The sequence below is a fragment of the Carcharodon carcharias genome, chromosome 31, assembly GCF_017639515.1.
Source record: "Carcharodon carcharias isolate sCarCar2 chromosome 31, sCarCar2.pri, whole genome shotgun sequence".
Classification (NCBI taxonomy): Eukaryota; Metazoa; Chordata; class Chondrichthyes; order Lamniformes; family Lamnidae; genus Carcharodon; species Carcharodon carcharias.
The window spans coordinates 6,486,102-6,499,791 of NC_054497.1; the positions used below are offsets into that span (position 1 = coordinate 6,486,102).

Consider the following 13,690-nt stretch of genomic DNA (forward strand, 5'->3'; position numbering starts at 1 on the left):
ATTCAGTGACCCCACCTCCACCACCTTCTGAGGCAGAGAGTTCCAAAGTTGCACAACCCTCTGAGAGAAACAATTTCTCCTCATCTCTGTCCTATAAGGGCAGAGCCCTAATTTTAAAACAGAGCCCCCTAGTTCTGGACTCACCCACAAGAGGAAACATCCTTTCCACGTCCACCTTGTCAAGGCCGTTCAGGATCTTGTAAACTTCAATCAAATCACCCCTCACTCTTCTAAACTCCAGTGGAAACAAGCCCAGTCTGTCCAACCTTTCCTCATAAGACAACCCACTCATTCCAGGTATTAATCTAGCAAACCTCCCCTGAACCACCTCCAACACATTTACATCCTTCCTTAGGTAAGGAGACCAAAAGTGCACTCAATATTCGAGATGTGGTCTCACCAATGCCCTGCATAACTGAAGCATAACATCCTTAATTTTGTGTTCAGTTCCCCTCGTAATAAAGGATAGCGTTCCATTAGCCTTCACCCTAATCGAAACAAACTGCACAAACCCAATCTACCCCCTTCATCGCCTTGTAAACCCCATCGGGCTACAATACTCTCTACTCTTGACCCTCGAATGAACCGTCGCTTAATCATGAGTGCTCACTTGGGCACAGCTGGAACAGGAGCCCAGCATCGAGGGGGGGTGGCTGCACCTTCACACCAGGATTTCATCAGAAGAAAAGACATATCTAGTTTAAAGCATGTTACAAATTATCACCACATCATCCAGAGAAGGAGACCTGTGCCTGCTCTTTGAAAGGGTTGCCCAGTTAGGTCCACTCTCCCCTGCTCTTTGCCCATAAGCCCTCCAATGCAGTATTTATCCAATTCCCTTTTGAAAGTTACTATTGAATCTGCTTCCACCGCCCTTTCGGTCAACGCGTTCCAGATCTCAACTCACTATGTTTATTTATTTTTTTAATTCTCCATCACCTTTTGTTCCTCTACCAATTATTTTATGGTTCATGACCTCGCCACTTGCCAGTAGCAACAGGTCTCCCCGCCTACTCTTGTCATCTTGGCGTTTATTCCTTTCTCCAGGTGAAGAATTCAACGATGTGGAGGACAAGGAGGCTTACAAAAAGATGTTTAGGAGAGATGAGCGCAGATTCAAGATGGCGGACAAAGATGGTGACCTGATCGCCACGCGAGAGGAGTTCACCGCGTTTCTTCACCCGGAGGAGTTTGATTACATGAAGAGCATTGTAGTCACAGTAAGCAAGGATGGTGACATGCCAAATTCTGCTTTTTTGTTTCAGTTTTCCTCTTGGGCTTTTATCTCTTGAAGATAGGGATTCCTTCCTGGGGCATATTTTGCAGACCGGTCCTGGTGTCCCACTCAAGCGTCTGTTCTTCATGTCTGTCGGGTGTAGACTCTTTGAAAGATAAAGAAGGGCTTGCATTTACGTAGCACTTTTCACATCCACCAGACATCTCAACACACTTGAAGTACTTTCTGAGGTGTAGTCACTGTTGTAATGTAGCAAACACAGCAGCCAATTTGCAGACGGCAAACTCCCACAAACGGCAATGCGATAATGACCAGGTCATCTCTATTTTTTTAATGTGGATTGAGGGATAAATATTGGTCAGGACACTGGGGAGAACTCCCCTAATCTTCTTTGAAGTAGTGCCATGGGATCCTTTATCCATCCAAACAGGCAGATAGGGCCTCGGTTTAACATCTCACCTGGAAGATAGCATCACTGACAGTGCAGCATTCCCTCAGTACTGGTCTCAAGAGTCAGGGTATCTTTTTGCACAAGCCCTGGAGTGAGTCTTGTGATTCAGAGGCAAGCATGCTACTGACTCAGCCACTGCTAACAGTATCATTTGTAAGCCCGATCCTAGCTCCACCCAATATCAGCACACTAATTCCAGCAACAATAACTGGATGTTGATCAGACCTATTTCCCCTCCCTGGGTCACAAGTGTCCTGGCTGAGACTAGCTAACTCAGCATAGCGAGTGGCAACACCAGGACATGGCGGGATTGATACCAGTTCTTGGCCTGGTTACCTGTGTCTGTCTGTGTCAGTGACTGGTTAAACTCCGGAACTGTTTTGACAGCTGGAGGCAAATTGCAGCAGCGGCTGGTATATAGGACCTTACAGCACACAAGGATGCCATTGGACCCACCAAGTGTATTCCAGCCCTTTGAAAAAGGCTGTCCAATTCATTGCACCACCCTGCTCTTTCTCCATAGCCCTGCAAACTTTTTCACATATTTGTCCAAATCCCTTCCTTAAGTTACTATTGCATCCTTCCTAGGAGTCAGTTAGTTCAGTTGACTAGACTGTTAGAGTGTAATGCAGAGTGACACCAATGATGCATGTTCAGTCCCCATGCCAGCTATAGTAGCTCACAGGGGCCTACCTCCTCACCTTGCCCTGTGCTTGTGAGATGGTGTCTCTCAGGCTATAGATGATCAATTGTGTCTCTCTAATAGAGAGAGAGATGCCTATGGTCCCTTGAGAACTATGTTTGATTGCTACTGAAAACTGCTCCTTTCAGGTAGTGCATTCCAGCTCAGAGCAACTCACTGTTTATTAAATTAAAAATACAGTAAAGTCCCACCATTTTGTTGGGGGTGGGGGGTCACGTTCCCACGAAACTTCGCAAACAGTGGTATTTTGAATGATGAACGTACTTTTACGATGGGAGTCAATTCGATCATTTCCAGCCACCCTAAAATTTTACATGTGCAAAAGATTAAAGGCAAGAGAAATAAATTTAAAGAGAAACTCACTGGAGAAATTGGTTAATAAAACGAGAAAGATTTGCTACACTTGCAGTACTTTATTTGAGGTTGGAGGTGGACTGATCAGGAATGAAGTCTCAGCAATGAGGGACGCCGGTGTGGAAACCACAGCAGATGAAGCACATGCACTTTCTCCTCATGTCACAGACACCTTCCCTTTTTTGTTTGAAGCTTTATTGAGGCAGGTTTTTTTTTTTTGCTTACTTTTGGCATTTTCTAAAAATGGCTTCTACTTTTTTATTTTTAAAACCGTGGAGAAGTGAACATGTGGGGCCCGCAATGGGTGAAGTGGTGCGCAAATAAATAGTTTTGCGCGGATAAGCGAATTCGCAAAAGGGGAAGTCGTGAATGGCGGGACTTTACCGCAATCCACCTCTGCTCGGGGTTCTTTTGCCAATTATCTTAAACCTGTGTCCTATGCCTAGCAGCTAATGGACAGTTTCGCCCAATTTATTGTATCAAAACCTTTCAGAATTTTGAACACCTTATTAAATCTCCCCTCAACAGTCTGTGCTCTGAGGAGAACAATCCCAGTTTCGCCACATAACTGCAAGTCCTGGTCCCCAGTCGTCTTCTGGTAAATCTTCAGTTTACTTTTCTAAAAGCAAATAATGTGTCAGTCCTTCAACGAGAAGGATCTCTGTAGCTGGGAGTAGAATGGTTACTTTAATGTCCAAAGTACTGTGAGTGAATGTAAGAGGCAGGAGCAAGAGTAGGCCATTCAGCCCCTTGAGCCTGTTCTGCCATTCGATAAGAACTGGTTGATCTTAACTCCTTGGCTCCTTTCTCCCCATAACCCTCAACTCCCGCGTCAATCTAAAATCTGTCTAACTTGGCCTTGAATATATTCAATGACTCGCAGCCTCCACTGTTCACTGGGGAAGAGAATTCCAGACTAATGACCCTCTTGAGAGAAGAAATTCCTTCTCAGTGGTGTATCTACACCACATGGTCTGCAGAGATTCAAGGAGGCACCACCACCTTCTCGAGGGTAATGGAGGGTGGCCAGATCTCGAGACTGCTTTGCTTTGTTTTTTGAAAAAAAAAATTCACCACTTCCAAGGAGAAATCCAGCACAGGTTAGAGGCAGAATAAAGCTCCCTCTACAGTCTGTGTACCAGCATGCCTTAAAAGTGTGGTGGAGGTGGATTCAACTGTGGCTTTCCAAAGGGAATTGGATAATTACCTGAAGAGAAAAATATTTGGAGGGCTGCTGGGAAAAGACTCAGGAGTGGGGTTAGCTGAGATGCTTTTGCAGAGAACCAGCACAGACATGACGGGTCGAATGGCCTCCTTCTGTGATGTTGCCATTTGATTATTTCTTTTGTAGGATGTGGATGTCACTGGTCCTTCCCTAAATGCCCTTGAACTAAGTGGCTTTCTAGGCCATTTCAGAGGGCAGTCAACCACATTGCTGTGGGTCTGGAGTCACATGTAGGCTAGGCCAAGTATGGATGGCAGAATTCCTTCCCTAAAGGGCATTTTTTTTTACATCTAATCCTAATTCCATGGTCACCATTACTGGTGGCTGGCTTCCAATTTCAGATTCATTGATTGAATCTGAACTCCACCAGCTGCCAGGATGGGATGTAAACCCATGTCTGCAGAGTTCATTGTAGGCCTTTAGATTATTAATCCAGTGACACCACCACTATGCCACTCCCTCCCCTAATGTGCTTCCTGAGTTTACTCCCAAGTTGTGTGGCTCCAATTTTTTTTTATATATATTCGCTCATGGGACTTGGGCGTCGCTGGCTAGGCCAACATTTATTGCCCATCCCTAACTGCCCTTGTCCAGAGGGCATTTCAGGGTCAACCACATAGGAGTCACATGTGGGCCAGACCAGGTAAGGATGGGCAGATTTCCTTCCCTAAAGGACGTTAGTGAACCAGATGGGGCTTTACAACAATTGTTGTCATGAGGCTGACTTTTTAAAAATAATTTGTATTTAAATTCCACTAGCTGCCACAGTGAGACTTGAACCCACATCCCCAGAGGATTAGTCTGGGCCTTGCTGGATTATTAGTCCAGTGGTATTACCACTGTGCCACAGCCACCCCTGTACTTTAAACCTACAGCATTTTCAAAACAGGTTCTGGGCCTAACATCTGCACCATATAACCAGCAACAGTAGGTTGAGAACCCCATCCAAATACCTGTGATCCACTGAAGCCAGGAGGGACTGCTTGGGCCAAATGGCCTCGCCCTGTACCACATAATCCTGTGATTGAATTTGTGAAAGAAGAGTGCTAACATCTTCCTTCTCTCTAGGAAACCATTGAAGACATCGACAAAGATGGTGATGGGATGGTTGATTTGAAAGAATACATCAGTAAGATTCTTATCTTTCTCTTCCACTGCAGTTTCAACTCAGGATGACCATAATTTTGGATTAATTTTTTAAACGCTTGTTCAATATTTTAATTTTTCTTAATATTCTCTCTCAGTGGGGACTTTTGAAGTGTCGTAAAGTAAGAAATGAGGCAACCAATTTGCGCACAGCTAGCTCCCAAAACCAGCAGTGGGGTAAATGACCAGATGATTGTTTTTTTTTTGTTCAGTGATGTCGATTGAGGGGTAAATATTGGCCAGGACACCAGGGAGAACTGCCCTGCTCCTCTTTACAATAGTGCCACAGGATCTTTTACATCCACCTGGAAGAGCAGGACCTTGGCTTAAGGTCTCACCCGAAAAATGTGGGATACCAGTTTTAGTGCTGGATTGAAACTGTCCATTTGGAACTCTAGACCAACATCCAGGCTGAATTTCAATCCGAGGGGGTGTGGGACAGCGTTGCAGTTGAGTGTATGTTTTATGAATTAATTGAGGCTAAATGTAGTGATACTAGAGGTTTTGCAGTGCAGTGGGTAGCATCCCTACCTCTGGGCTAGAAATTCTGGGTTCAAGTCTCACTTCAGGTCTTTATGGCCCAGGAGCTGTGTTCATATTGTGGCCAAACAGCCTAATTATCAGCCTGTAAATCCTTCCAATATGTCTGATGGCAGGTGGTAAGAGTGGGAGAGTTTCTTGGTCAGCCATACTGCAGAAGACAATGGCAAACCACTGCAGTACTTTGCCAAGCATAATCATGGACCAATCCAATGGAAGTCTATGGTTGCCAATACCCTCTTAAGGCACAGTAACTGAAGGAGGATAGTAACGCCACTATTCCCAGCTAGAATGGATGTGATTGACAGAGGAAAATTACCCAGTCACATCTGTAGATTGCACTGCTGTAAGTAACTGGGATTGATTTTACACACACAATTTGTATTATGTAACTATCCCCCCTGCCAAACACTGCGTTTTGCTGGAGAAAGCGACCTACTTTTATTGGGAGACATTACTGTCATTTCAATCATGAGTTTTGTTTGCTGCAGTTTATAGAGGCTTTTTATTTTTAAATTGACTCTGTAGTCTGTTTGCTACAGAATGATTTTTAATTAGACTCTATAGGCTTTGTTGTAGAACAATGTTTAATTAGACTCTGTGGACTGTTTGCTGTAGAATGATGTTTAATTAGACTCTGTTGACTGTTTGCTGAGTCCTGCAAGGATGCCCTGCTTCTAACTCATTGGCTGACACAGTTGTGTCAATAGACACAAAAACAAAAAATGCTGGAAAAACTCAGCAGGTCTGACAGCATCTGTGGAGAGAAAGACAGAGTTAATGTTTCGAGCCCATAAGACTCTTCTTCAGAGCAATAGATTCTGTCAATAATCTCTGGTTAATTAAAATTACTTTTAAAATCTTGACATTTATGAAATAGCTAGTTATATATTTTTCTTCCTTACTAACCTGCACCCCCAGTGTCAGTCCTTTAGCTGATGACTTGGCCTCAAATGTTCAACCGGTAATGTCAACACCCGGAGGTGATGCAGCCAGTAACCCTCTTTCTGTAATCTGTCTCCAACAGGTGACATGTACACACCTGAAGAAGGTGAGCCAGAACCCGAATGGGTGAGGAATGAAAAGGAGCAGTTCCGAGACTTCCGTGACACAAACAAAGATGGAAAAATGGACCACAGCGAGATTGAACGTTGGATTCTCCCCGGGGATTATGATCATGCAGAGTCCGAGGCCAAACATCTTATCCATGAGTCTGATAAAAACCAGGTCAGAGTTCATCGGTTGTTGCTCGCATCGCGAGACCCCACTGAAATCTTTTACTTATCCTTCGCTTACCCAATCATTCCTTTCTAATCCCCCAACCACTTTCATAATAACCTCCCTTTCTCCTATCCTCTGTGTCTTGCGCTCTCTCTCCCCCTATCGCCACTCTCTCTCCTCTTTGGCACTCGAAATGTTTCTCTTCCGTGCACACCTTTTATCTATTACATGCTGTTTCGTTCACACTTGCTATCCTGTCACTCCTGCTCTAGCTTCCCTTCCTGTTGTACCTTCTCCTCTCTTGCTGACGCTCCCTTTCTCATATCCTGTGCGTTTGTGTGCACTTTGTGTACGCTGTCTTGTATATACTCGCTGCCTTGCCCCCTTATCCTTTAATCTGCGTTCTTTCTTTGCCCCTTCCTCTCGTATTCTTGCCTGTCCACACATCCATGGCAACAGGCGCTACTCACAAGCGATGGGGAAAGAGCAGGGGTGGGGGTGGTTAGTGTGACCAAGTGGGTGGCTCTCGCAAAGGGCTGGCATGGGCATGATGGGCTGAATGGCCTCCTTCCCTGCCGTAAGAAAGATCCTGAGGCACAGGTGAGATTCGTGGACGAAACTCGAATTGTACTGTTCCAATTAATCCCCCCCCCCCCCCAACCCCATTAACCTTTTGCTGTCTTCTTTGTGGTGTCTGTTCGCAGGATGATAAACTGACAAAGCAGGAGATTTTAGACAACTGGAATATGTTTGTTGGCAGCCAAGTGACCAATTACGGGGAGGATCTGACACGGAAACACGACGAGCTCTGATCCTTGATTCAATGTTTCCCACCAATGAACCCATCAGAATCACCAAATCCTGAAGAAATTGCAACATTTTATTTGTGGCTAACCCAAGACATGGATAATTCGAATTGTGATCAAAAACATTAATTGTTTATATTTAATTTTTTTTAACCCTCGTCTTGCAGGACTGAATTTCCATCAAGTTGCCCCTGCACCCCCAAAAAATTGGGTCCCCCTATTCTTCTGGCGTAGAACCCAATACAATGCCCATCTGACTGGTTACCATAAATGGGACAATGAAATGTCCCAGTAATGGATTAAATCTGACATCTATTTATTGGTGGGATTGTAATTGGATTAATTTATCCCAGGAAAGGTTTGGGATTCTTGGTTTTGTTGGGTTTTTTTTTGAGTGCCCCTTCTCCATCATGGAAATATTCCACTTTGTGCCATTCTTGCCTTCCGTCTCCTGCCAGAAGGGACCCCGGCATTTCCTTTTAAAACTTTGGTTTCAAAACAACCCCCTTGATTCGGTTTAATGGGTAAAATCAGCATTCAGTCTGGGCGAGGTCCTGCGCACGATCGCTGAAGTATCGTGGCAGGGGCAAACTTGATGGGAAGCTCACTGCTTGCTGCACCCAATCAGATACCTCCATCCTAGCAGGTGAAGTCTGGAAATGTCCAACTGCTGCCAGGTGCTTCCCCCTCTGTGCCCAGCGGGCATGCAAGACCTTGTGCCTCCTGTTGGCAGAGTCCAAGTAAGCAGTGGTCTTATGGTGAGGGTCCCAGTGAAGAGGGCACCAAGGGCATAGTCACTAATCTTGCATGACTTGGGGGTAGATCTTCAGCTCACTGCCCGGGTGGAAAATGGCAATTTGCGGGTTAAATGCTCAATATTGATTTCCATGGGAACTAAAATTGGTGTGTTTCTGTAAGCAGCTTGCCAGTTTTCGAGAAAGGAGTCAAATTGAAAATCCAACCTTGATATCTTGCCAAAGCATATTCCTTTGTAGCACTCTTTGTTCTTTCCCCTAGCAGTAACAGACCTGTGGACACCCCACTACCTTACTCCATGTGTCGTTCAGCTTAGGGTACCCTAGGCACAACCCAGTTTGAGGGCAGAATGTGTAATGCATAAACTGCTTGAAGGGTTACAAACCACAGGTTTTAAGCACTGCTTAAATCCTGGTGCCAACACTGCCCTTGGCCTCACTGACTTCCTCGAGTCAAACTGATACCTACTACGGCCTGGTATTGTAAATGTACAGCTTACTGACCCTCCACAGAGGCCAATAATCAGCTCTGCTGAGCTCTGCTCGATAGCAGTGAAGTGGGGTGGGGATGGAACTACAGTTGTTCTAGGCATTTTGGAGAGGGTGGGGAGCAAACTCACCACCTGGAAAGACCTGGGTTGACATCCGGAGTGGTGGTGCAATGGCCTGCCCATTTTCTATGTTCTGACATGAACCAGTACCACTCGGGTGAGACGCTTTAGTGTGCTGGTCCCTCATGAACCTGACTATGGCTAGGAATCTGTGCCTTCAGGAGCAGGAGGAGAGGGAGGGGAATAATTGCTTTGGCATCAGTAGAATACTTCCAAAGCGCTCATCAACCTGAATGAATTGCAAGTGCTGCTAACACCCAGCTAGTTGAAATGTCTCTCACCTAATTCAGTGCTTTTTTTTTGTTGTTGATGGGATGTCTTGACTGATATTAATTTTCCTGCTTGTTAGGGGAGGTTGGGGGGTGGGGTGGGGGGGGTGGTGGGTGGGGAGTGGTGAAGAGGGGTGGGGGGGGGTCTGAGAAAGAGGAATGTATTCCAATTAATGAATGCAAACCTGTAATGCATTATTGTGTGTGTGGCAACCAGTTTGCCAGCTAGAGACTGGATGGTGTTTGTCCTCTGTGGGGACCAGTGCGGCATCATAACACAGCACATCCAGTTTCAGTTAGTGACGTGTCTGAAGTTGAGGGGGTTGCTATGGCTTCAATGGTGAGAATTGCTTCACTGATGAGGAAAGATATCCTCCACATCACAACACACACAGATAATGTGGGTGGGACAGGAGCGGGGGGTGGGGGGGGGGCATTTATTTTGTTTAGGGTCCCATTTGATTTTTGTTTTTTTTTTTATTTTTGCCCATGCTGCTTGTTTGAAAGGTATTCGTCTGTCGCTCAATTCCACTGACGGTTTAATGTATGTGTGTTTGTTTAATCTGACTTCTGGAGCCAGATACCGTAGTCAGGACTAAATGATTGTAGCCTTATATTCTACTTCTTTCTTGTGAGCAGAATTCCTATCCAATATTTGCTGTTAGGGGGCAGACAAGAAGCCAGCTATTAATAAAAGGTTAGCCTTGGAGGGAGGGAGATTGGGTGGTGGTGGTGGTGGGGGGGGCAAAGAGAAGCAGGGATTACCCAATTTTCCCTTCGTGTTTCCAGGCTTTGCATTGCTGCAAAGCAGGACCAGTCTATTGAACAACCCACCTGTATATACTGGGTGGGTTCAAATGTTGCTCTGGTATTGACCCCAAAATGTGTACAAAGGTGCTAGGGCCTTTACAACCACTTGTCCCTGCCCCTAAGAAGAACCTACCCTTTTCTTGGTGCTTCCTTAATTATCTGGAGATATCTAGGATATGGAGTGCACAGCTTGCGTTAGCGCCACCTTTTTTTCATCTGAATTAGACAATATTTAGCTTGTTACAGACACTAATTCACTTTGATAATGAAAACTCGTGAACCTCACTGTGCGATACTGAGCACTGCAGAGCTGGAGGTTCCCAGGAGTGGATACTGTACCTGGGCTTGGCTGGGAGGTGCTGATCTCAGCAGTAAGGGGGAAAGAGTTGCCAATGCTGACCTTGGTGTCGTGTGTCAGCAGGGGGTACAGCTCAGCCTGGGTTCCCATTCCCGAACACGGTGCAGTGAATAACTCGTCACCCCGCTAGCAGGCTGGAACGCAGCCTTACACCGTGTCAGTAAGATACTCAGTTGATGCCTGAACTTTTCTGCTGTACGTGCAGATATAGAATGGCCCCTGGTGTAAGGTGCTAACATATAACCAGGCCTGAGAAATCATTTCCCCATCCCCAGCAACAGGCGTAGGAGCTGTGGGGGTTGTGGGGGGGGGTGGTTGGGGAGGCGAAGGAATGGGGAAAAAAAAACACTCCAAACTACAATATTAATTCACACCACATGGACCTCACTAAGACTATTGTAGGGGGCGGTTACAGAGAATTAATTGAATTTTTTTTTCCTCTGTCAACTGTCCATTGGAGGTTAAGCTGAAGAATTATGATTTTTTTTTTGAGCAGATGTGACTGCTTTTTCTAACGTGAAGTCTTGCTTCTGTATGTCAGGATGGCAAACTTTCAAAAGAAGAATTCTTGGAGAACTACCGCAGATTCGTAGGGAGTGCTGTTACAGATTACGGAGAGATGATGGTCAAGCATGATGAATTTTAGTCCAAGCACGATCTCTCACAGTGCACCTCGTCCCACTGTTGCTGTTTGTAAGAGTTTCCTGTAATCTGGGGGTGGGGGGGGTCTTTAATTTGCCTGAATTCTTGTAATCTCTAATTTATTTCTTTGAATGGAGATCTTTGTCGCAGCCGTTGGTCCTGATACATTTGACATCGCGCTGCTTTACCACTTCTGAGAGCTATGTTGGAGCCAGGTTTAGGGGGTGATGGTTTTGGCAGTCTCATGCTTAATTTAGGGGGAGGAATTGATGGAATGGAGAGGGGAGCGGGTGATTGGATGGGAGTGGAGGAGAGAAGAGAGGAATCCATCACTTGTGAGGTTGGGACATTGTTGGCATAGCGTAAAGGGAATGTTACGAGGAAGATGGTTGTGTAGTGGTAATATCACTGGATTAGTAATCTAGAGACCCAAGCTAATGCTGTGAGGACATTGGTTCAAATCCCACCATGGCAGCTGGTGGAATTTGAATTCAATTAATAAAGTCTAGAATTGAAAGCCAGTTTCAGTGAACCATGAACCATAGCCTACACGTGACTCCAGACCCGCAGCAATGTAGTTGGCTCTCAAGGGCAACAAATTCTGGCCCACTTTTTTTTTTAAAAAACTCTGCATCTAACCCTCCCGTATCAGATGGGCAGAGCTGATCTTGATACAGGGTCACCTAGAGAAACCGTTCCAGTCCCCAGCATCAAGATTCTGATCTGGTGCAAACCAGCAGGATTTTTCACGCACACACCGCCACCGCCCCCCTCCACCAATCCCCTCCCCAAATAACTCGTTCCCAACAACTGCCTCCTCAATGAAGCGCCGTAGCTCAACCGAGCTAAAACTTTATAAGCTAAGTTAAGATATAACATTATTTCTCACACTGGGTTCCGAAAGGATTGTGGACGCTGTGTAATTTAGTCCCAGGGTCACTCAAGATCTGTGCAAGGATTTGCTGATCTAGCTCTCTCCTGAAGAGAAAATAAAATCACTCAATCTGACCCATGGTACGATTCTGTGATGCAACCACCCATTCCCATCACAGTGCTGGCCAAATGCTGTTAGGCAGCAGTTATTTATGCAGTATTCCATGTGCAATAGCCAGTTGACATCATGGCCAGCTCTAACGTTTTTTGTGTTTGAGCACAGGACAGTGTTAACTCAAGAGTCCCTGGTAACGATTGTGGAACAATAACACACAAAGTAGCACCTTTTAGCTTAGACGCAGTGCAAGGAAAATGGAGGTGGAAGATTGCCATGATCTTGTTGAATGGTGGATCAGGCTCAGGGGCTGAATGGCCTACTCCTGCTGCTATTTCCTATGTCCTGTGGAGCTGAACCTATGATGGGACACCTCTCTACTTATACTAATAGTATTGAGAACCTACGCTTATCTAATTAGGTAATAGGATTAAGTCATTCATCCCTTTGAGCCTGTTCCTCTATTCAGTTAAATCATGGCTGATCGGTCCCTCAACTCCATTTACTCACCTTTTGCCCCCGTCCCATACCCAACATAAATCTATTACAGAGTTTTACAGCATGGAAGGAGGCCCATCATGTCCGTGTCAGACATCAAGCCCCTATCTACTCTAATCCCATTTTCCAGCACTTGGCCCATAGCCTTGTATGCTACGGTGTTTCACGTGTTCATATAAATACTTCTTAAATGTTTCGAGGGTTCCCACCTCTGCCACCCTTCCAGGCAGTGAGTTCCAGATATCCCCTCCCTCTGGGTGGAAATTTTTTTCCTCAAATCCCCTCTAAACCTCCTGCCCCTTACCTTAGTGGAGGGGTCAGTAACCAAGGGGCATAGATCTAAGGGGAAAAGTTTCTTCCTATCTATGCCCCTCATAATTTTGTACATCTCAATCAGGTCCCCTCTCAGCCTTCTCTGCTCTAAGGAAAACAATCCCAGCCTATCTCGTCTCTCTTCATAGCTGAAATGCTCCAGCCCAAGCAACATCCCGGTGAATCTCCTCTGCACCCTCTCCTTTCCATACTGTGGCGACCAGAACTGCACACAGTACTCCAGATGTGGCCTAACATTTTATACAGCTCCATCATAACCTCCCTGTTCTTGTATTCAATACCTTGACTAATAAAGGCAAGTATCCCATATGACTTCTTAACCACCTTACCTACCTGTCCTGCTGACTTCAAAGATCTATGGCCAAGCACACTTAGGGCCCTCTGATCCTCTGTACTTCCTAGGATCCTACCATTCATCGTGTACTCCTTTGCCTTGTTAGTCTTCCCAGAAAGCATCACTCACACTTTTCAGGATTAAATTCCATTTGCCACTGTTCTACCCATCTGACCAGCCCATCTATATCATCCCGTAGACTAAGGCTTTCCTCCTTACTGTTTACCACCAATTTTCATATCATCTTCGAACTTACTGATCATACCTCCTGCATTCATGTCTAGATCATTAATGTATGCTACAAACAGCTATCTTAAACCCATCTTAAATTTTCAATGGATCCAGCAGCAGTCTTACTGGGGTAAGAGCTCCACATTTCCTCTACCTTTTGTCCTTCCTGATTTTGCTC

General features: G+C 45.4%; 1 protein-coding gene across 2 annotated transcripts in view; it reads left to right on the forward strand.

Moving 5' to 3' along the window:
* rcn3 (reticulocalbin 3, EF-hand calcium binding domain) overlaps positions 1 to 12,903 on the forward strand; it is a 28,575-nt gene extending 15,672 nt beyond the window's left edge. The window contains exons 4-7 of one of the 2 annotated variants that reach the window (XM_041177943.1): positions 1,048 to 1,220; positions 5,039 to 5,099; positions 6,684 to 6,883; positions 11,028 to 12,903. In XM_041177943.1, the coding sequence (XP_041033877.1) occupies positions 1,048 to 1,220; positions 5,039 to 5,099; positions 6,684 to 6,883; positions 11,028 to 11,132 (539 nt within the window). In that variant the 3' untranslated portion in view covers positions 11,133 to 12,903. Of the gene's footprint in view, positions 1 to 1,047; positions 1,221 to 5,038; positions 5,100 to 6,683; positions 6,884 to 7,581; positions 9,405 to 11,027 lie in introns of those variants that run through there. The other variant, XM_041177942.1, reaches the window with a different exon arrangement.
* The last annotated feature ends 787 nt before the right edge of the window (positions 12,904 to 13,690 follow it).